The sequence below is a fragment of the Spodoptera frugiperda genome, chromosome 6 (genome assembly GCF_023101765.2).
Source record: "Spodoptera frugiperda isolate SF20-4 chromosome 6, AGI-APGP_CSIRO_Sfru_2.0, whole genome shotgun sequence".
NCBI classification, from domain to species: Eukaryota; Metazoa; Arthropoda; class Insecta; order Lepidoptera; family Noctuidae; genus Spodoptera; species Spodoptera frugiperda.
The window spans coordinates 12,078,694-12,102,631 of NC_064217.1; the positions used below are offsets into that span (position 1 = coordinate 12,078,694).

The 23,938-nt window shown below is 40.5% G+C and overlaps 1 protein-coding gene across 1 annotated transcript; it reads right to left on the reverse strand.

Annotated features, from left to right (window-relative positions):
• Nucleotides 1-1,091: 1,091 nt before the first annotated feature.
• Nucleotides 1,092-23,491, reverse strand: LOC118267959 (mucin-16). The gene is made up of 12 exons (XM_050694510.1): nt 23,000-23,491; nt 20,916-22,092; nt 18,907-20,630; nt 17,302-17,577; nt 13,408-13,692; nt 8,100-9,036; nt 7,423-7,454; nt 4,342-6,456; nt 3,682-4,131; nt 2,470-3,261; nt 1,869-1,971; nt 1,092-1,472 (listed from the first exon to the last, which is right to left on the reverse strand). Exons 2-11 carry the CDS (start codon nt 21,957-21,959, stop codon nt 1,878-1,880), a joined length of 7,749 nt encoding a protein of 2,582 aa, XP_050550467.1. The 5' UTR covers nt 21,960-22,092; nt 23,000-23,491; the 3' UTR covers nt 1,092-1,472; nt 1,869-1,877.
• Nucleotides 23,492-23,938: the final 447 nt, after the last annotated feature.

The following is a 23,938-nucleotide window of genomic DNA, read 5'->3' on the forward strand; positions in this document are numbered from 1 at the left end:
ATATAAGGTAACTGGTAATTATTGAAGGATATTTAAACACGTGATTGTACTCAAACAACGAAATTTCATTAGCACGCCCGCGTAGAGTTCCAAAATATCTACTAGTCTTCCGATAACGCGGGCGCGTCGCTGCTAACAGCTGATCATGCGAAAGCAAGCGCGCGTTTTGTTGTTTTGTTATTGTGATAAAAATAAAACTAATGAGTATACAAAAAAGTTTATTTGGGAAAGTTGTTTGTAATCATGAGTGCAATCACGTGTTTAAATATCGTTCACTAATTACCAGTCACCCTATATAGAATTAATAAGAGCGATAGAAATGATGTAATGATAAAAGAAAGTATGATAGCTAAAGCTTGTATCCACTAGCATTTCATTGCGCATCACGTGTACATGCGACAATAGTATGTTGCATCGAAACAAACAACATGCCGCGCGTCATGTTGCACATCAACTAGCAACATTGTACTTGTTGTTGCTGAGTGAATACGAAGCTTAAATCATATGTCTTAAAGTGCAATTTTTAGTTTTATGAATGGATATAATCATACTGTACTATACTTTATACATGCTTTGAGATATTATTATACATTTACTAAGCATTTACTTTTATTTATAAAATTATGTAGCGGCCGATTGTGACAGTGACATTCCAAGTGTACATTCATGTACAAAAAGTTCAAAGTATTGTTGCATTACGTCATATTATGAAAATATTTTTGCCAGTATTTTGTTTTAAATTAAATATAATTTCATTGATATTTTCGTGTTTTATTTACATTTTAAAGGTAAAGGCCCGCATCGTACGCATCGCACACAACGGATTTTAGTTTGCCTTGTATAGAAACTCATACAACTGCGTCCACTGATCCGCATCGTACGGACCGCATCATCAGCAATGCCTACATGCGATGCGTACTGATGACATCATACGGAATGCGTACGATGCGGGCCTGTGGACGCTTACCTTTATTGTATATTCTCAGTTCTCAGCATTAAGAAAACCTTAATTTTAATGTCGAAATTCGACAGTAAGTTTTATATAGATTGTACTAAGTTGTACGAAAGGTATATTTTAAAATAAAACAGCATTTCAAAAATAAGTTTTTATTAAAACGCCCTAAAAGGAACCAAATATAATTTCTATCAATTTAGAACGATCAATTATATTATAAAAATAAACACTACAGTAAACTTGTATAAAATCGTTAAGTACACTTATGAATCATATTTATTACATTCATTCTTTGGAATCAACAATTTTTTTCACTCTCTTTCTCTCTTGGACGACCGAAAGACATACAGACACACATTACATATGTACATATTATGTACAGTTGATAACGCACTTTAAAAGATTCCATGGTACTCATGGCACCCATCAAACAGTTTCTATTTACTTAAAACATCTGAGATGTGGCAGACGATTTCTTTTCTAAGTTCCATCCTTTCCAGACTTCTTCATTCCGCATCTATAAAAATATTAAATACCTTATTAAAAACCTTTATCGACATCGGATCATCAATTAAACAGTTAAAGTCAATCACAAATGGTTCTTTTCTTTGTTTATTCTTTTTTAAAAACGTTGACCCACACTAGGATTTTTTCCTGAGTAAAAGACAAACATACAATTTCAGATACACATGACACCCAGACCCGAAACAACAATTTGTGGATCACACAAAGAGTTGCTCCGTGCGGCAATCGAACCCGCCACCGCACCAACAATACAGTCAAATCGTTATCCATAGATTATGTGAAAAATAAATAATAACTGGGGCCTTAGTCTGCTATTACAATTGTGTCAGAATGGTCGATCATTGATCAGTGCAAGAGTACACTGCTGACTAAGGCCCTGCTTACCTACCCAGTTTCTTCACCTTCTTCTGGTTGTGATTTTGTTGCTGGCAATGGACGGTTTGAGCACCCTCGTGCGCTTGGCACTGGGCACATCGCTGCTTCGCAGAGACCTTTTCAAACTACGCGGTGAAGTCGTATTGGATGAGGTATCGGACACCGAGCTCTGCTTTTGAGAGCTGTACTTCAGTACAGACTTCGAGGCTTTCACTGTACTTTCCTCAATTTTTTCATTATGTTTCCTTTGTCTTTTAACAAGGTGGGTTTTAGGTGAACTTGGTATTTTTCTCGACCGCGTCTGTTGTGGTTTATTTTGTGTAATCACAGTCTTTTGTAGTCTTCTTCGTGTCGCTATAGTCTTTTGTGGTTTACTCCGTGTGACTACAGCTTTTTGTATTTTATTTTGCCTAACTAGCGGTTTTTGTGGCCTATTTTTTGTGACTACGGTCTTTTGTGGACTTATTTTTGTGACTACGGTCTTTTGTGGTTCACTTTTTGTGCCTACGGTCTTTTCTGGCCCAATTTGTGTGGCCGAAGTCTTTTCTTGTGTACTGCAAGTGGCAAGCACCCTCGTGCGCTTGGCACTGGGCACATCGTAGCTTCGCAGAGACCTTTTCAAACTACGCGGTGAAGTCGTATTGGATGAGGTATCGGACACCGAGCTCTGCTTTTGAGAGCTGTACTTCAGTACAGACTTCGAGGCTTTCACTGTACTTTCCTCAATTTTTTCAGGATGTTTCCTTAGTCTTTTTACAAGGTGGGTTTTAGGTGAACTTGGTATTTTTCTCGACCGCGTCTGTTGTGGTTTATTTAGTCTTCTTCGAGTCGCTATAGTCTTTTGTGGTTTACTCCGTGTGACTACAGCTTTTTGTATTTTATTTTGCCTAACTAGCGGTTTTTGTGGCCTATTTTTTGTGACTACGGTCTTTTGTGGTTCACTTTTTGTGACTTCGGTCTTTTGTGACCTACTTTTTGTGGCTACGGTCTTTTCTGGCTCAATTTGTGTGGCCGAAGTCTTTTCTTGTGTACTGCAAGTGGTAAGCACCCTCGTGCGCTTGGCACTGGGCGCATCGCTGCTTCGCAGAGACCTTTTCAAACTGCGCGGTGACGTCGCATTGGATGAGGTATCGGACACCAAGCTCTGCTTTTGAGAGCTGTACTTCAGTACAGACTCCGAGGTTTTCACTGTACTTTCCTCAATTTTTTCAGGATGTTTCCTTTGTCTTTTAATAAGGTAGGCTTTAGGTGAACTTGGGATTTTTCTTGACCGCGTCTGTTGTGGTTTATTTTGTGTGATCACAGTCTTTTGTAGTCTTCTTCGTGTCGCTATAGTCTTCTGTGGTTTACTCCGTATGACAACAGCTTTTTGTAGTTTATTTTGTGTAACTAGCGCTTTTTGGGGCCTATTTTCTGTGACTACGGTCTTTTCTGGCCCAATTTGCGTGACTACGGTCTTTTGTGATCTCCTTTTTTTGACTACGGTCTTTTCTGGCCCAATTTCTGTAACTACTGTCTTTTCTGGCTCAATTTGTGTGACTACGGTCTTTTCTGGCCCAATTTGTGTGACTTCGGTCTTTTGTGACCTACTTTTTGAGGCTACGGTCTTTTCCGGCCCAATTTGTGTGACTACGGGCTTTTGTGGCCTACTTTCTGTGACTACGGTCTTTTCTGGTTCAATTTGTGTGGCTACGGGCTTCAGCGGCCTACTTTCTGTGACTTCGGTCTTTTCTGGCCCAATTTCTGTGACTACGGTCTTTTCTGGCCCAATTTGCGTGACTACGGTCTTTTGTGATCTCCTTTTTTTGCCTACGGACTTTTGTGACCTACTTTTTGAGGCTACGGTCTTTTCTGGCCCAATTTGTGTGACTTCGGTCTTTTGAGACCTACTTTTTGTGACTACCGTCTTTTCTGGCCCAATTTGTGTGGCTACGGTCTTTTCTGGCCCAATTTGTGTGAATACGGGCTTTTGTGGCCTACTTTCTGTGACTACGGTCTTTTCTGGCTCAATTTGTGTGGCTACGGTCTTTTCTGGCCCAATTTGTGTGACTTCTGTCTTTTGCGACCTACTTTTTGTGGCTACGGTCTCTTCTGGCTCAATTTCTGTGACTACGGGCTTGTGTGGCTTACTTTCTGTGACTTCGGTCTTTTGTGGCCTAATTTGTGTGGCTACGGTCTTTTCTGTCCCAATTTGTGTGACTACGGTCTTTTCTGGCCCAATTTGTGTGACTACGGTCTTTTCTGGCCCAATTTGTGTGATTCTAGGCTTTTGTGGCCTAATTTGTGTGACTACTGTCTTTTCTGGCCCAATTCGTGTAACTACGGTCTTTTCTGGCTCAATTTGTGTGGCTACGGTCTTTTCTAGCCCAGATTGTGTGACTTCGGTCTTTTGTGACCTACTTTTTGTGGCTACGGTCTTTTCTGGCCCAATTTGTGTAGCTACTGTCTTTTCTGGCCCAATTCGTGTAACTACGGTCTTTTCTGGCCTAATTTGTGTGACTACGGTCTTTTCTGGCCCAATTTGTGTGACTACGGGCTTCAGCGGCCTACTTTCTGTGACTTCGGTCTTTTCTGGCCCAATTTGCGTCACTACGGTCTTTTGTGGTCTCATTTTTGTGCCTACGGTCTTTTGTGACCTACTTTTTGAGGCTACGGTCTTTTCTGGCCCAATTTGTGTGACTACGGTCTTTTCTGGCCCAATTTGTGTGACTTTGGTCTTTTGTGACCTACTTTTTGGGGCTACGGTCTTTTCTGGCCCAATTTGTGTGGCTACGGTCTTTTCTGGCCCAATTTGTGTGACTACGGTCTTTTCTGGCCCAATTTGTGTGACTACGGGCTTTTGTGGCCTACTTTCTGTGACTACGCTCTTTTCTGGCCCAATTTGTGTGGCTATGCTCTTTTCTGGCTCAATTTGTGTGACTTCGGTCTTTTGAGACCTACTTTTTGTGACTACCGTCTTTTCTGGCTCAATTTGTGTGGCTACGGTCTTTTCTGGCCCAATTTTTGTGACTACGGTCTTTTCTGGCTCAATTTGTGTGGCTACGGTCTTTTCTGGCCCAATTTGTGTGACTACGGTCTTTTCTGGCCCAATTTGTGTGACTACGGTCTTTTCTGGCCCTATTTGTGTGACTTCGGTCTTTTGAGACCTACTTGTTGTGACTACCGTCTTTTCTGGTTCAATTTGTGTGGCTACGGTCTTTTCTAGACCAATTTGTGTGACTTCGGTCTTTTGAGACCTACTTTTTGTGGCTACGGTCTTTTCTGGCTCAATTTGTGTGGCTACGGTCTTTTCTGGCCCAATTTGTGTGACTACGGGCTTTTGTGGCCTACTTTCTGTGACTACGGTCTTTTCTGGCCCAATTTCTGTGACTACTGTCTTTTCTGGCTCAATTTGTGTGGCTACGGTCTTTTCTGGCCCAATTTGTGTGACTTCGGTCTTTTGTGACCTACTTTTTGTGGCTACCGTCTTTTCTGGCTCAATTTGTGTGGCTACGGTCTTTTTTGGCCCAATTTGTGTGACTACGGGCTTTTGTAGTCTACTTGTTAATATTTGTTCTGCTGAATTCTGTGTTCTAACTTGTGTGGATATGGTTTCAGGTGGTTGTGATACTTGTTTCGGGGTCTGTTTTGATTTATTCCGTGTGATACGAAGTAATGTTGCCTCTTGCTGAGAGTCGTTTGGTATATTTTGTCTGCTTTTAGTCTTTTCTGATCTTTTTCTTGAGGTTTCAGAATCAGATGAGGTTGACTCTTGCGTCCAAGAATCAGATGAGGTTGACACTCGCGTCGAAGCATCAGATGAGGTTGACACTCGCGTCGAAGGTTCTTGTTTAGGTTTAAATATATTCAATGCGGCTGCAGAGTCGGATGAAGTTAATGCTTGTTTCGCTGAATTCAGTGGTGTAACTATGGTTTCAGCTGGTTTTAAAACTACTTTCGGGGTCTCTTTTGACCTACTCCGTGTGATACGAAATAATGTTGTAACCTCTTGTTGAGAGTCGTTTGGTATACTTTGTTTGTTTGTAGTTTTTTGTGGTCGTCTTCTTGAAGTTTCAGGATCAGATGAGGTTGACACTCGCTTCGAAGGATCTTGTAGGTTATCTTGTGTAGGTTTAGATATAACCTCTTGCTGAGAGTCGTTTGGTATACTTTGTCTCTTTTTAGTCTTTTTTGGGCCTTTTCTTGAGGTTTTAGGGTCAGATGAGGTTGATAATCGTTTAGATGACAGGCTGTCCTCTGTAGGTTTAGATGTATTCAATGCGGCTGCAGAATCGGATGAAGTGAAAACTTGTTCCGCCGAATTCGGTGGTCTAACTTCTGTGACTATGGTTTCAGTTGGTTTTGATATTTGTTTCGGATACTCTCGTGATCCACTTACTTCAAGTTCATCACCAGGTGACTTTGATACTTGTGTCAGTGACGTAATTCGTGGCTTATTTCTAGTGATTAGGGTTTCAGTCGGTTTTGGAGGCTCTTGTGACGTACCCCATGTGCCTGCAGAATCGGATGAAGTAAAAACTTGTTCCGCCGAATTCGGTGGTCTAACTTGTGTGACTGTGGTTTCAGCTGGTTTTGATACTTGTTTCGGGGTTTCTTTTGACCTACTCCGTGTGATACGAAATGTTGTAACCTCTTGCTGGGAGTCGTTTGGTATACTTTGTTGGTTTGTAGTCTTTTGTGGTCCTCTTCTTGAGGTTTCTGGATCAGATGAGGTTGATACTCGCTTCGAAGGATCTTGTATGTTATCTTGTGCAGGTTTAGATGTAACCTCTTGTTGAGAGTCGTTTGGTATACTTTGTTTGTTTGTAGTCTTTTCTGATCTTTTTCTTGAGGTTTCAGAATTAGATGAGGTTGATACTCGTTTCGAAGACAGGCTATCCTCTGTAGGTTTAGATGTATTCAATGCGGCTGCAGAATCGGATGAAGTGAAAACTTGTTCCGCCGAATTCGGTGGACTAACTTCTGTGACTATGGCTTCAGTTGGTTTTGATACTTGTTTCGGATACTCTTGTGGTCCACTTACTTCAAGTTCATCACCAGGTGACTTTGATTCTTGTGTCAGTGACATGATTCGTGGTTTACTTCGAGTGATCAGGGTGTCAGTCGATATTGAAGGCTCTCGTGATGTATTCAATGTGGTTACAGAATCGGATGAAGTGAATACTTGTTTCGTTAAATTCAGTGGACTAACTTGTGTGGATATGGTTTCAGGTGGTTGTGATACTTGTTTCGGGGTCTGTTTTGATTTACTCCGTGTGATACGAAGTAATGTTGCCTCTTGCTGAGAGTCGTTTGGTATATTTTGTCTGCTTTTAGTCTTTTCTGATCTTTTTCTTGAGGTTTCAGAATCAGATGAGGTTGACTCTTGCGTCCAAGAATCAGATGAGGTTGACACTCGCGTCGAAGCATCAGATGAGGTTGACACTCGCGTCGAAGGTTCTTGTTTAGGTTTAAATATATTCAATGCGGCTGCAGAGTCGGATGAAGTTAATGCTTGTTTCGCTGAATTCAGTGGTGTAACTATGGTTTCAGCTGGTTTTAAAACTACTTTCGGGGTCTCTTTTGACCTACTCCGTGTGATACGAAATAATGTTGTAACCTCTTGTTGAGAGTCGTTTGGTATACTTTGTGTGTTTGTAGTTTTTTGTGGTCGTCTTCTTGAAGTTTCAGGATCAGATGAGGTTGACACTCGCTTCGAAGGATCTTGTAGGTTATCTTGTGTAGGTTTAGATATAACCTCTTGCTGAGAGTCGTTTGGTATACTTTGTCTCTTTTTAGTCTTTTTTGGGCCTTTTCTTAAGGTTTCGGGATCAGATGAGGTTGATAATCGTTTAGATGACAGGCTATCCTCTGTAGGTTTAGATGTATTCAATGTGGCAGCAGAATCGGATGAAGTGAAAACTTGTTCCGCCGAATTCGGTGGACTAACTTCTGTGACTATGGCTTCAGTTGGTTTTGATATTTGTTTCGGATACTCTCGTGATCCACTTACTTCAAGTTCATCACCAGGTGACTTTGATTCTTGTGTCAGTGACGTAATTCGTGGTTTATTTTGAGCGATTAGGGTTTCAGTCGGTTTTGGAGGCTCTTGTGACGTACCCCATGTGCCTGCAGAATCGGATGAAGTGAAAACTTGTTCCGCCGAATTCGGTGGTCTAACTTGTGTGACTGTGGTTTCAGCTGGTTGTGATACTTGTTTCGGAGTCTCTTTTGACCTACTCCGTGTGATACGAAATGTTGTAACCTCTTGCTGGGAGTCGTTTGGTATACTTTGTTGGTTTGTAGTCTTTTGTGGTCCTCTTCTTGAGGTTTCAGGATCAGATGAGGTTGAGACTCGCTTCGAAGGATCTTGTATGTTATCTTGTGCAGGTTTAGATGTAACCTCTTGCTGAGAGTCGTTTGGTATACTTTGCCTGGTTTTAGTCTTTTGTGGTCCTCTTCTTGAGGTTTCTGGATCAGATGAGGTTGATACTCGTTTCGAAGACAGGCTATCCTCTGTAGGTTTAGATGTATTCATTGTGGCTGCAGAAACGTATGAAGTTAATGCTTGTTCCGCTGAATTTAGTCGTTTAACTTCTGTGACTATGGCTTCAGTTGGTTTTGATATTTGTTTCGGATACTCTCGTGATCCACTTACTTCAAGTTCATCACCAGGTGACTTTGATACTTGTGTCAGTGACATGATTCGTGGTTTACTTCGAGTGATCAGGGTGTCAGTCGATATTGAAGGCTCTCGTGATGTATTCAATATGGTTACAGAATCGGATGAAGTGAATACTTGTTCTGCTGAATTCTGTGGACTAACTTCTGTGGATATGGTTTCAGGTGGTTGTGATACTTGTTTCGGGGTCTGTTTTGATTTACTCCGTGTGATACGAAGTAATGTTGCCTCTTGCTGAGAGTCGTTTGGTATATTTTGTCTGCTTTTAGTCTTTTCTGATCTTTTTCTTGAGGTTTCAGAATCAGATGAGGTTGACTCTTGCGTCCAAGAATCAGATGAGGTTGACACTCGCGTCGAAGCATCAGATGAGGTTGACACTCGCGTCGAAGGTTCTTGTGTAGGTTTAAATATATTCAATGCGGCTGCAGAGTCGGATGAAGTTAATGCTTGTTTCGCTGAATTCCGTGGTGTAACTATGGTTTCAGCTGGTTTTAATACTACTTTCGGGGTCTCTTTTAATCTACTCCGTGTGATACTAAATAATGTTGTATCCTCTTGTTGAATGTCGTTTGGTATACTTTGTCTATTCTCCTTAGTAGTAGTCCTTTGTGGTCCTTTTCTTGAGGTTTTAGGGTCAGATGAGGTTGATACCCGCGTTGAAGGTTCTTGTAGGCTATCTTGAGTAGGTTTAGATGTATTTGATGTGGCCGCAGAATAGAATGAAGTTAATACTTGTTCCGCCGAATTCGGTGGTCTAACTTGTGTGACTATGGTTTCAGTTGGTTTTGATATTTGTTTCGGATACTCTTGTGGTCCACTTACTTCAAGTTCATCACCAGGTGACTTTGATACTTGTGTCAGTGACGTAATTCGTGGCTTACTTCGAGAGATTCGGGCTTCAGTCAGTTTTGGAGGCTCTTGTGACGTATTCGATGTGGTTACAGAATCGGATGAAGTTAATACTTGTTTCGCCCAATTCGGTGGACTAACTTGTGAGACTGTGGTTTCAGCTGACAATTGTTTTAGGGACTGTTTTGACCTACTTGTCGTAACCTTTTGCTGAAAGTCGTATGGTACACTTTGTCTGGTTTTTATTTCTTCTGGTCCTTTACTTGAGGTTACAGGATCAGATGAGGTTGACACTCGCGTCGAAGCATCAGATGAGGTTGACACTCGCGTCGAAGCATCAGATGAGGTTGACACTCGCGTCGAAAGTTCTTGTGTAGGTTTAAATATATTCAATGTGGCTGCAGAATCGGATGTAGTTAATGCTTGTTTCGCTGAATTCGGTGGTTTAACTTCTGTGACTATGGCTTCAGTTGGTTTTGATATTTGTTTCGGATACTCTCGTGATCCACTTACTTCAAGTTCATCACCAGGTGACTTTGATACTTGTGTCAGTGACGGAATTCGTGGCTTACTTCGCGGGATTAGGGTTTCAGTCCGTTTTGGAAGCTCTTGTGACGTACCCCATGTGGTTACAGAATCGGATGAAGTTAATATTTGTTCTGCTGAATTCTGTGGACTAACTTGTGTGGATAAGGTTTCAGCTGGTTGTGATACTTGTTTCGGGGTCTGTTTTGATTTACTCCGTGTGATACGAAGTAATGTTGCCTCTTGCTGAGAGTCGTTTGGTATACTTTGTCTGCTTTTAGTCTTTTCTGATCTTTTTCTTGAGGTTTCAGAATCAGATGAGGTTGACTCTTGCGTCCAAGAATCAGATGAGGTTGACACTCGCGTCGAAGCATCAGATGAGGTTGACACTCGCGTCGAAGGTTCTTGTGTAGGTTTAAATATATTCAATGCGGCTGCAGAGTCGGATGAAGTTAATGCTTTCGCTGAATTCCGTGGTGTAACTATGGTTTCAGCTGGTTTTAATACTACTTTCGGGGTCTCTTTTGACCTACTCCGTGTGATACGAAATAATGTTGTATCCTCTTGCTGAGGGTCGTTTGGTATACTTTGTCTGTTTTTAGTCTTTTCTGGTCCTTTTGTTGAGGTTTCAGGATCAGATAAGATTGACACTCGCTTCGAAGATTCTTGTAGACTATCTTGTGTAGGTTGAGATGTATTTGATGTGGCCGCAGAATCGGATGAAGTTAATACTTGTTCCGCTGAATTCGGTGATTTCACTTCTGTGACTATGGCTTCAGTTGGTTTTGATACTTGTTTCGGGGTGTCTTTTGACCTACTCCGTGTGATACGAAATGTTGTAACCTCTTGTTGAGAGTCGTTTGGTATAGTTTGCCTGCTTGTAGTCTTTTCTGGTTCTTTTCTTGAGGTTTTAGGATCAGATGGGGTTAACATTCGCGTCGAAGGTTCTTGTTGGCTATTTTGTGTGGGTTTAAATGTATTCAATGCGGCTGCAGAATCGGATGATTTGAAAATTTGCTCCGCCGAATTCGGTGGTATAACTTCTACTTCTGAGACTATTGTTTCAGTTCGATTTGATACTTTTTTCGGGGTGTCTTGCTGAGAGTCATTTGGTATACTCTGTGGTCCTCTTCTTGAGGTTTCAGGATCAGATGAGGTTGACACTAACGTTGAAGGTTCTTGTAGGCTATCTTGTGTAGGTTTAGCTGTATTTGATATGGCTGCCAAATCAGATGAAATTAATATTTGTTCTGCTGAAATCTGGGGTTTAACTTGAGTGGTTTCAGTTGGTTTTGATACTTGTTTCGGGGTCTCTTTTGACCTACTCCGTGTGATACGAAATGTTGTAACCTCTTGCTGAGAGTCGTTTGGTATACTTTGTGTGCTTGTAGTCTTTTCTGGATGTTTTCTTGAGGTTTCAGGATCAGATGAGGTTGACACTCGCATCTGAGGTTTTTGTTGGCTATTCTGTGTAGGTTTAGATGTATTCAATGCGGCTGCAGAATCGGATGAAGTGAAAACTTGTTTCGCCGAATTCGGTGGACTAACTTGTGTGACTATGGTTTCAGCTGACAATTGTTTTAGGGACTGTTTTGACCTACTTGTCGTAACCTTTTGCTGAAAGTCGTATGGTACACTTTGTCTGGTTTTTGTCTCTTCTGGTCCTTTACTTGAGGTTACAGAATCAGATGAGGTTAACACTCGCGTCGAAGGATCAGATGAGGTTAACACTCGCGTCGAAAGTTCTTGTGTAGGTTTAAATATATTCAATGTGGCTGCAGAATCGGATGAAGTTAATATTTGTTCTGCTGAATTCTGTGGACTTACTTCTGTGGATAAGGTTTCAGGTGGTTGTGATACTTGTTTCGGGGTCTGTTTTGATTTACTCCGTGTGATACGAAGTAATGTTGCCTCTTGCTGAGAGTCGTTTGGTATACTTTGTCTGCTTTTAGTCTTTTCTGATCTTTTTCTTGAGGTTTCAGAATCAGATGAGGTTGACTCTTGCGTCCAAGAATCAGATGAGGTTGACACTCGCGTCGAAGCATCAGATGAGGTTGACACTCGCGTCGAAGGTTCTTGTGTAGGTTTAAATATATTCAATGCGGCTGCAGAGTCGGATAAAGTTAATGCTTGTTTCGCTGAATTCCGTGGTGTAACTATGGCTTCAGCTGGTTTTAATACTACTTTCGGGGTCTCTTTTACTATACTCCGTGTGATACGAAATAATGTTGTAACCTCTTGTTGAATGAAGTTTGGTATACTTTGTCTATTCTCCTTAGTAGTAGTCTTTTGTGGTCCTTTTCTTGAGGTTTTAGGGTCAGATGAGGTTGATACCCGCGTTGAAGGTTCTTGTAGGCTATCTTGAGTAGGTTTAGATGTATTCGATATGGCTGCAGAATCGGATGAAGTTAATACTTGTTCCGCCGAATTATTTGGTCTAACTTCTATGGTTTCAGCTGGTTGTAATATTTGTTTCGGATACTCTCGTGATCCACTTACTTCAAGTTCATCACCAGGTGACTTTGATACTTGTGTCAGTGACGTGATTCGTGGTTTACTTCGCGTGATTAGGGTTTCATTCGCTATTGGAGGCTCTTGTGACGTACCCCATGTGCCTGCAGAATCGGATGAAGTGAAAACTTGTTCCGCCGAATTCGGTGGTCTAACTTGTGTGACTGTGGTTTCAGCTGACAATTGTTTTAGGGACTGTTTTGACCTACTAACCTTTTGCTGAAAGTCGTATGGTACACTTTGTCTGGGTTTTGTCTCTTCTGGTCCTTTACTTGAGGTTACAGAATCAGATGAGGTTAACACTCGCGTCGAAAGTTCTTGTGTAGCTTTAAATATATTCAATGTGGCAGCAGAATCGGGTGTAGTTAATATTTGTTTCGCTGAATTTAGTCGTTTAACTTCTGTGACTATGGTTTCAGTTGGTTTTGATAATTGTTTCGGATACTCTCGTGATCCACTTACTTCAAGTTCATCACCAGGTGACTTTGATACTTGTGTCAGTGACGGAATTCGTGGCTTACTTCGCGGGATTAGGGTTTCAGCCCGTTTTGGAGGCTCTTGTGACATACCCCATGTGGTTACAGAATCGGATGAAGTTAATATTTGTTCTGCTGAATTCTGTGGACTAACTTCTGTGGATATGGTTTCAGGTGGTTGTGATACTTGTTTCGGGGTATGTTTTGATTTACTCCGTGTGATACGAAGTAATGTTGCCTCTTGCTGAGAGTCGTTTGGTATACTTTGTCTGCTTTTAGTCTTTTCTGATCTTTTTCTTGAGGTTTCAGAATCAGATGAGGTTGACTCTTGCGTCCAAGAATCAGATGAGGTTGACAATCGCGTCGAAGCATCAGATGAGGTTGACAATCGCGTCGAAGGTTCTTGTTTAGGTTTAGATATATTCAATGCGGCTGCAGAGTCGGATGTAGTTAATGCTTGTTTCGCTGAATTCCGTGGTGTAACTATGGTTTCAGCTGGTTTTAATACTACTTTCGGGGTCTCTCTTGACCTACTCAGTGTGATACGAAATAATGTTGTATCCTCTTGCTGAGGGTCGTTTGGTATACTTTGTCTGTTTTTAGTCTTTTCTGGTCCTTTTGTTGAGGTTTCAGGATCAGATAAGATTGACACTCGCTTCGAAGGTTCTTGTAGACTATCTTGTGTAGGTTGAGATGTATGCGATGTGGCCGCAGAATCGGATGAAGTTAATGCTTGTTCCGCTGAATTCGGTGATTTCACTTCTGTGACTATGGCTTCAGTTGGTTTTGATACTTGTTTCGGGGTGTCTTTTGACCTACTCCGTGTGATACGAAATGTTGTAACCTCTTGCTGAGAGTCGTTTGGTATAGTTTGTCTGCTTGTAGTTTTTTCTGGTTCTTTTCTTGAGGTTTTAGGATCAGATGGGGTTAACTTTCGCGTCGAAGGTTCTTGTTGGCTATTTTGTGTGGGTTTAAATGTATTCAATGCGGCTGCAGAATCGGATGATTTGAAAATTTGCTCCGCCGAATTCGGTGGTATAACTTCTACTTCTGAGACTATTGTTTCAGTTCGATTTGATACTTTTTTCGGGGTGTCTTGCTGAGAGTCATTTGGTATACTCTGTGGTCCTCTTCTTGAGGTTTCAGGATCAGATGAGGTTGACACTAACGTTGAAGGTTCTTGTAGGCTATCTTGTGTAGGTTTAGCTGTATTTGATATGGCTGCCAAATCAGATGAAATTAATATTTGTTCTGCTGAAATCTGGGGTTTAACTTGAGTGGTTTCAGTTGGTTTTGATACTTGTTTCGGGGTCTCTTTTGACCTACTCCGTGTGATACGAAATGTTGTAACCTCTTGCTGAGAGTCGTTTGGTATACTTTGTGTGCTTGTAGTCTTTTCTGGATGTTTTCTTGAGATTTCAGGATCAGATGAGGTTGACACTCGCATCTGAGGTTTTTGTTGGCTATTCTGTGTAGGTTTAGATGTATTCAATGCGGCTGCAGAATCGGATGAAGTGAAAACTTGTTCCGCCGAATTCGGTGGACTAACTTCTGTGACTATGGTTTCAGCTGACAATTGTTTTAGGGACTGTTTTGACCTACTTGTCGTAACCTTTTGCTGAAAGTCGTATGGTACACTTTGTCTGGTTTTTGTCTCTTCTGGTCCTTTACTTGAGGTTACAGGATCAGATGAGGTTGACACTCGCGTCGAAGGATCAGATGAGGTTAACACTCGCGTCGAAAGTTCTTGTGTAGGTTTAAATATATTCAATGTGGCTGCAGAATCGGATGAAGTTAATATTTGTTCTGCTGAATTCTGTGGACTTACTTCTGTGGATAAGGTTTCAGGTGGTTGTGATACTTGTTTCGGGGTATGTTTTGATTTACTCCGTGTGATACGAAGTAATGTTGCCTCTTGCTGAGAGTCGTTTGGTATACTTTGTCTGCTTTTAGTCTTTTCTGATCTTTTTCTTGAGGTTTCAGAATCAGATGAGGTTGACTCTTGCGTCCAAGAATCAGATGAGGTTGACACTCGCGTCGAAGCATCAGATGAGGTTGACACTCGCGTCGAAGGTTCTTGTTTAGGTTTAGATATATTCAATGCGGCTGCAGAGTCGGATAAAGTTAATGCTTGTTTCGCTGAATTCCGTGGTGTAACTATGGCTTCAGCTGGTTTTAATACTACTTTCGGGGTCTCTTTTACTATACTCCGTGTGATACGAAATAATGTTGTAACCTCTTGTTGAATGAAGTTTGGTATACTTTGTCTATTCTCCTTAGTAGTAGTCTTTTGTGGTCCTTTTCTTGAGGTTTTAGGGTCAGATGAGGTTGATACCCGCGTTGAAGGTTCTTGTAGGCTATCTTGAGTAGGTTTACATGTATTTGATGTGGCTGCAGAATCGAATGAAGTTAATACTTGTTCCGCCGAGTTCGGTGGTCTAACTTCTGTGACTATGGTTTCAGTTGGTTTTGATATTTGTTTCGGATACTCTCGTGATCCACTTACTTCAAGTTCCTCACCAGGTGACTTTGATACTTGTATCAGTGACGTGAGTCGTGGTTTACTTCGCGGGATTAGGGTTTCAGTCGGTTTTGGAGGCTCTAGTGATGTATTCGATATGGCTGCAGAATCGGATGAGGTTAATACTTGTTCCGCCGAATTCAGTGGACTAACTTGTGTGACTGTGGTTTCAGCTGACAATTGTTTTAGGGACTGTTTTGACCTACTAACCTTTTGCTGAAAGTCGTATGGTACACTTTGTCTGGGTTTTGTCTCTTCTGGTCCTTTACTTGAGGTTACAGGATCAGATGAGGTTGACACTCGCGTCGAAAGTTCTTGTGTAGCTTTAAATATATTCAATGTGGCAGCAGAATCGGGTGTAGTTAATGCTTGTTCCGCTGAATTTAGTGGTTTAACTTCTGTAACTATGGCTTCAGTTGGTTTTGATACTTGTTTCGGATACTCTCGTGGTCCACTTACTTCAAGTTCATCACTAGATGACTTTGATACTTGTGTCAGTGACGGAATTCGTGGCTTACTTCGCGGGATTAGGGTTTCAGCCCGTTTTGGAGGCTCTTGTGACATACCCCATGTGGCTGCAGAATCGGATGAAGTTAATACTTGTTCCGCCGAATTCGGTGGTCTAACTTGTGTGACTGTGGTTTCAGCTGGTTGTGATACTTGTTTCGGAGTCTCTTTTGACCTACTCCGTGTGATACGAAATGTTGTAGCCTCTTGCTGGGAGTCGTTTGGTATACTTTGTGTGCTTGTAGTCTTTTGTGGTCCTCTTCTTGAGGTTTCAGGATCAGATGAGGTTGACACTCGCTTCGAAGGATCTTGTAAGTTATCTTGTGTAGGTTTAGATGTAACCTCTTGCTGAGAGTCGTTTGGTATACTTTGTCTCTTTTTAGTCTTTTTTGGTCCTTTTCTTAAGGTTTCGGGATCAGATGAGGTTGATACTCGTTTAGAAGACAGGCTATCCTCTGTAGTTTTAGATGTATTCAATGTGGCAGCAGAATCGGATGAAATTAAAACTTGTTTCGCTGAATTCAGTGGTTTAACTTGTGTGACTATGGCTTCAGTTGGTTTTGATATTTGTTTCGGATACTCTCGTGATCCACTTACTTCAAGTTCATCACCAGGTGACTTTGATTCTTGTGTCAGTGACGTAATTCGTGGTTTATTTTGAGCGATTAGGGTTTCAGTCCGTTTTGGAGGCTCTTGTGACGTACCCCATGTGGTTACAGAATCGGATGAAGTTAATATTTGTTCTGCTGAATTCTGTGGACTAACTTCTGTGGATATGGTTTCAGGTGGTTGTGATACTTGTTTCGGGGTCTGTTTTGATTTACTCCGTGTGATACGAAGTAATGTTGCCTCTTGCTGAGAGTCGTTTGGTATATTTTGTCTGCTTTTAGTCTTTTCTGATCTTTTTCTTGAGGTTTCAGAATCAGATGAGGTTGACTCTTGCGTCCAAGAATCAGATGAGGTTGACACTCGCGTCGAAGGTTCTTGTGTAGGTTTAGATATATTCAATGCGGCTGCAGAGTCGGATGTAGTTAATGCTTGTTTCGCTGAATTCCGTGGTGTAACTATGGTTTCAGCTGGTTTTATTACTACTTTCGGGGTCTCTCTTGACCTACTCAGTGTGATATTAAATAATGTTGTATCCTCTTGCTGAGCGTCGTTTGGTATACTTTGTCTGTTTTTAGTCTTTTCTGGTCCTTTTGTTGAGGTTTCAGGATCAGATAAGATTGACACTCGCTTCGAAGGTTCTTGTAGACTATCTTGTGTAGGTTGAGATGTATGCGATGTGGCCGCAGAATCGGATGAAATTAATACTTGTTCCGCTGAATTCGGTGATTTCACTTCTGTGACTATGGCTTCAGTTGGTTTTGATACTTGTTTCGGGGTGTCTTTTGACCTACTCCGTGTGATACGAAATGTTGTAACCTCTTGCTGAGAGTCGTTTGGTATAGTTTGTCTGCTTGTAGTCTTTTCTGGTTCTTTTCTTGAGGTTTTAGGATCAGATGGGGTTAACATTCGCGTCGAAGGTTCTTGTTGGCTATTTTGTGTGGGTTTAAATGTATTCAATGCGGCTGCAGAATCGGATGATTTGAAAATTTGCTCCGCCGAATTCGGTGGTCTAACTTGTGTGACTATGGTTTCAGCTGACAATTGTTTTAGGGACTGTTTTGAACTACTTGTCGTAGCCTTTTGCTGAAAGTCGTATGTTACACTTTGTCTGGGTTTTGTCTCTTCTGGTCCTTTACTTGAGGTTACAGAATCAGATGAGGTTGACACTCCCGTCGAAGGATCAGATGAGGTTGACACTCGCGTCGAAAGTTCTTGTGTAGGTTTAAATATATTCAATGTGGCCGCAGAGTCCGATGTAGTTAATGCTTGTTTCGCTGAATTCGGTGGTTTAACTTCTGTGACTATGGCTTCAGTTGGTATTGATATTTGTTTCGGATACTCTTGTGATCCACTTACTTCAAGTTCATCACCGGGTGACTTTGACACTTGTGTCAGTGACGTAATTCGTGGCTTACTTCGCGGGATTAGGGTTTCAGTCCGTTTTGGAAGCTCTTGTGACGTACCCCATGTGGTTACAGAATCGGATGAAGTTAATATTTGTTCTGCTGAATTCTGTGGACTAACTTGTGTGGATATGGTTTCAGGTGGTTGTGATACTTGTTTCGGGGTCTGTTTTGATTTACTCCGTGTGATACGAAGTAATGTTGCCTCTTGCTGAGAGTCGTTTGGTATATTTTGTCTGCTTTTAGTCTTTTCTGATCTTTTTATTGAGGTTTAAGAATCAGATGAGGTTGACTCTTGCGTCCAAGAATCAGATGAGGTTGACACTCGCGTCGAAGCATCAGATGAGGTTGACACTCGCGTCGAAGGTTCTTGTGTAGGTTTAAATATATTCAATGCGGCTGCAGAGTCGGATGAAGTTAATGCTTGTTTCGCTGAATTCCGTGGTGTAACTATGGTTTCAGCTGGTTTTAATACTACTTTCGGGGTGTCTTTTAATCTACTCCGTGTGATACGAAATAATGTTGTATCCTCTTGTTGAATGTCGTTTGGTATACTTTGTCTATTCTCCTTAGTAGAAGTCTTTTGTGGTCCTTTTGTTGCGGTTTTAGGGTCAGATGAGGTTGATACCCGCGTTGAAGGTTCTTGTAGGCTATCTTGAGTAGGTTTAGATGTATTTGATGTGGCCGCAGAATAGAATGAAGTTAATACTTGTTCCGCCGAATTCGGTGGTCTAACTTGTGTGACTATGGTTTCAGTTGGTTTTGATATTTGTTTTGGATACTCTTGTGATCCACTTACTTCAAGTTCATCACCGGGTGACTTTGATACTTGTGTCAGTGGCGGAATTCGTGGCTGATTTCGAGGCTCTTGTGACGTATTCGATGTGGTTACAGAATCGGATGAAGTTAATACTTGTTTCGCCGAATTCAGTGGACTAACTTGTGTGACTGTGGTTTCAGCTGACAATTGTTTTAGGGACTGTTTTGACCTACTTGTCGTAACCTTTTGCTGAAAGTCGTATGGTACACTTTGTCTGGTTTTTATTTCTTCTGGTCCTTTACTTGAGGTTACAGGATCAGATGAGGTTGACACTCCCGTCGAAGGATTAGATGAGGTTGACACTCGCGTCGCAAGTTCTTGTGTAGGTTTAAATATATTCAATGTGGCCGCAGAATCGGATGTAGTTAATGCTTGTTTCGCTGAATTCGGTGGTTTAACTTCTGTGACTATGGCTTCAGTTGGTTTTGATATTTGTTTCGGATACTCTCGTGATCCACTTACTTCAAGTTCATCACCAGATGACCTTGATACTTGTGTCAGTGACATGATTCGTGGTTTACTTCGAGTGATTGGGATTTCAGTCCGTTTTGGAGGCTCTTGTGACGTACCCCATGTGGTTACAGAATCGGATGAAGTTAATAATTGTTCTGCTGAATTCTGTGGACTAACTTCTGTGGATAAGGTTTCAGCTGGTTTTGATACTTGTTTCGGGGTCTGTTTTGATTTACTCCGTGTGATACGAAGTAATGTTGCCTCTTGCTGAGACTCGTTTGGTATACTTTGTCTGCTTTTAGTCTTTTCTGATCTTTTTCTTGAGGTTTCAGAATCAGATGAGGCTGACTCTTGCGTCCAAGAATCAGATGAGGTTGACACTCGCGTCGAAGCATCAGATGAGGTTGACACTCGCGTCGAAAGTTCTTGTGTAGGTTTAAATATATTCAATGCGGCTGCAGAGTCGGATGAAGTTAATGCTTGTTTCGCTGAATTCCGTGGTGTAACTATGGTTTCAGCTGGTTTTAATACTACTTTCGGGGTGTCTTTTAATCTACTCCGTGTGATACGAAATAATGTTGTATCCTCTTGTTGAGAGTCGTTTTGTATACTTTGTCTGTTCTCCTTAGTATAAGTCTTTTGTGGTCCTTTTCTTGAGGTTTTAGGGTCAGATGAGGTTGATACCCGCGTTGAAGGTTCTTGTAGGCTATCTTGAGTAGGTTTAGATGTATTTGATGTGGCCGCAGAATCGAATGAAGTTAATACTAGTTTTGCCGAATTCGGTGGTCTAACTAGTGGGACTATGGTTTCAGTTGGTTTTGATACTTGTTTCAGGGACTCTTTTGATCTACTCCGTGTGATACGAAATGTTGTAACCTCTTGTTGAGAGTCGTTTGGTATACTTTGTCTGTTTTTAGTCTTTTCTGATCTTTTTCTTGAAGTTTCAGGATCAGATGAGGTTGACACTCGCGTCTGAGGTTCTTGTTGGCTATCTTGTGTAGGTTTAGATGCATTCAATGTGGCTGCAGAATCGGATGAAATTAATACTTGTTTCGCCAAATTCAGTGGACTAATTTGTGTGACTATGGTTTCAGTTAGTTTTGATATTTGTTTCGGGGTCTCCTTTGACCTACTCCGTGTGATACGAAATGTTGTAACCTCTTGCTGAGAGTCGTTTGGTATACTTTGTATATTTGTGATCTCTTGTGGTACTTTTCTTAAGGTTTCAGAATCAGATGAGGTTGACACTGGCTTTGAAGGTTCTTGTTGGTTGTTCTGTGTAGGTTTAGATGTATCCGATGTGGCTGCAGAATCGGATGAAGTGAAAACTTGTTTCGCCGAATTCAGTGGACTAACTTCTGTGACTGTGGTTTCAGCTGGTTTTGATACTTGTTTTGGGGTCCCTTTTAATCTACTCCGTGTGATACGAAATGTTGTAACCTTTTGCTGAGAGTCGTTTGGTATACTTTGTCTGGTTTTATTCTCTTCTGGTCCTTCTCTTAAGGTTTCAGGATCAAATGAGGTTGACACTTGCGTCTGAGGGTCTTGTAGGATATCCTGTGTAAGTTTAGATGTATCCAATGCGGCTGCAGAATAGGATGAAGTGAATACTTGTTTCGCCAAATTCGGTGGTTTATTTTCTGTGACTAAAGTTTCAGCTGGATTTGATACTTGTTTCGGGGTCCCTTTTGACCTACTCCGTGTGATACGACATAATGTTGTAACATCTTGCTGAGAGTCATTTGGTATACTTTGTCTGGTTTTAGTCTTTTGTGGTCCTTTTGTTGAAGTTACAGGATCAGATGAGGTTGACACTCGCGTTGGAGGTTCTTGTAGGCTAATCTGTGCAGGTTTAGATGAGTTTAATACTTGTTCCAGACCCTCTTGAGGTATTCTTAAACTAACAAGTTCTGGTGACCTTGAGCTTTCTTTTCTTTTATCAATTGATGAATTTATTTCTTGCTGAAACCTAGTGCAAGCAAGTTCAAAAGGTTTATGTGCAGTGATTTTACTATCGGATCTCGTTAGCCTGTTAATTGTCGTGCTTGCTAATATAGAACTAGCTTCTATTTCAGTTCCTGATATTGTTGTTAAAACTTCTTTAGGTTTATTGTTCCTAACATGTGTTTTATTTTGTGATACATTTTGGTTAATCCTGTTTGAAACGTCTTTAAATTCATTATATATTCTGAGACGCTTTATGTTTTCGGCGACAATATCTGCATCAATCTCAGGTTCCTGCTCTGTTAAGTATGTCGGTTTTAAAATGTGTGCGGTAGCATTCTCAATAAAAGGTTTTCTATATCGCGTTGAAACCCTTGATGGCAATGTATTGAGATTAGCTGTTACTGTTGATACTGGCTTTGATTTCTTCTTACGAAATACAAACGGGTTAAACTCTTCAGTATCAGAACTATTTCCTTGTTCACTTTCACTGAATTGGCATTCTGTGTTTGCTTCTTTTTGAAACGATGCAACATACGCTTCGATCTCAGGGCTGTCTGGTAAATCACTGTCAGAAAAATTTAATGCCTTACTTTGTCCTTCATCAGACGAATCATAATCCATATCGACGTTGGTACTTTTATCTGGTTTATGGTTAATGTTTTGGCCATCTCCGTTCTGATTAACGTCAATTATTTGTGGACGGACGACATTTTTAGCTTTGTGATTGTCTGTTAGATTTAAATTAATTGCTTTATCGTTTTCGTCATCTCTATTTTCAGATTCATTACATAAATTGGGAATTACTTCTTTGGTTCTAAACATTTTTTCTTTTAACTCTCTGCGTGTTCTTTACTATTAAATTAATATTACACACTAAATTATAGTTTGTTTCGTTCAATTGTTTCATAATTTTATGATTTCCGCTCGGCTATCTTGAAAACGTCGACTTCATTGGCTGAAAGATACGATGTTATTATTATCACTTAGGTTTTATTTGTGAAGTGGAATAATAAACACATTACGCTTTTTATTTTCCGAAGGACTAGAGTCGAGACAAAGTACATGAATGTGTATTAGGTACGTGTAGGGACACTTTTAGCCATTTATAAGAGTCCCATTTAATAGAACGTGTGTACTTATACACTGGTTAAATAGTATATGAATGTATAAAATAGATCGCATGTATTTAGCAAGTAGTTCAAGTATCAACCCTATGTACAGAGGACATAGAAACTAAATAAAGAAATCCTACCAATATACTACTATAATCTACCTAAATTAATTAGGTACCTTGGTAAACATAAGTTTACGGTAAAGTAAAAGGTATGGTGTAGTAAAAGCCATGGTGTTAATATGTTAAAGCTTTAAATTAAGAAACTTTTAAAAAGTTGGAATAACAACACCTGCGCGCGCATCTATTTCGCGCAGAATGAGGGGCCATGTTTTTGATGTTTTGATTGAAAATGAATAGAATGACAGATGGACATATTATTCATGTAGTTTTTAATCGTGTAATTTTCGATTTCGGTCTAATGTCTAATAACCTTACGAGATTTTAGCGTTATGAGTGTGACTGGTATGACAAATTATCCCATATTTCGTGGAAAAGCCCGACAACAGTTGAATGATGCTTTTTTAATATTAATAGGTATTGTGATCGTTCATTCTATGAAGAGAGATTCTTGATTTTGTTATGAATTTTAAAAGTCCATTAATAAATATATCGAAACTTGAAAAGTTCTAATTTTAGAATGAGCAATCAGTTATACATAGGCAGTGATAGGTACGCTAAAAAGAACGAAACACAGACTCGATTCAACAACAGGAAAAATGATAAATACGATAAGTTAGTAGGTACTTACGTACGTATAGATAGCTGGATTAAAGCCATGAGGATAAAACATCACTTTGTATTATTCTGGGAGCCGGACACGTGTATACTGAATGTTGTTTTGACACAAACTGAAATACCTAAACCTAAGTATGTATAATATGACTATGTTATGCACCACAAAATAATTGCGATGCTAGACCGAAACGTCAAAACTGCTCAAATGTAGACATCAATTTGAATACTTTATCATACAAATATGACCTTCACTGCGTTTGATTAATTGTTCGTAGGTACATACTTAATATTTATATCTTCTGTTATAATATTAAAATATTGCATAGGAACTGAATACAGATAAATAAATCATTTTATACCCTATAGTAGAGTGAGACGGCAAGATATTGGCGGGAAGCAAAGTCATTGGTCGTCACACACGCTTCGCGGGTTTCCCCCATAACATATTTTTACGCGTATATCTTTAGAACAGTTGCACCGAATCGGATAATTATTTTGCTAAAATTTAACACAGCATTCACGCGAAACTGAAGGCGTAGTACAAAATATTAATTTATCAAATAGGTATTGAAGAACCGATAAGAGACGATAACACCTGATGCGTCATGTCTTGTACTACGTGATTAGAATGCAATATTGGTATTTAATATACGATGGGACTAATTCTTAGCAATCCAAAACTTGCTTGCATACAGTTGGTAGTCTCGAAGAGCAGGAGTAGGAAAAGGGTGGTTTGTAGTCAGTAAGCCTGACACTCCCTCTCGCCTCATCCAAGGCGGGAGAAGTCAGTGGACGATTAAAAAAATACAGTTGATGATGTTAAGTTTTTCTCCAAGCTATTATAGACCAAATAATGCGGATTATTGTGTACTATAGGTATAGATACCTGCCTTATTATTCGCGCGATAATTCAATGCAAGTTTTCTTTCTGCTTTAAGTTTATAAAAACGAG

Bases quoted from the DNA above. Each gene is read 5' to 3' on its own strand.
- LOC118267959 (XM_050694510.1), bottom strand. From the start codon at position 21,959: ATGTTTAGAACCAAAGAAGTAATTCCCAATTTATGTAATGAATCTGAA. The intron at 17,578-18,906 runs GTCAAAACAGTC...TACGACAAGTAG, and splicing joins CAAAAGGTTACGACAAGTAG to TTCAAAACAGTCCCTAAAAC. The intron at 3,262-3,681 runs GTCACAAAAGTC...CACAGAAAATAG, and splicing joins ACCGTAGCCTCAAAAAGTAG to GCCCCAAAAAGCGCTAGTTA.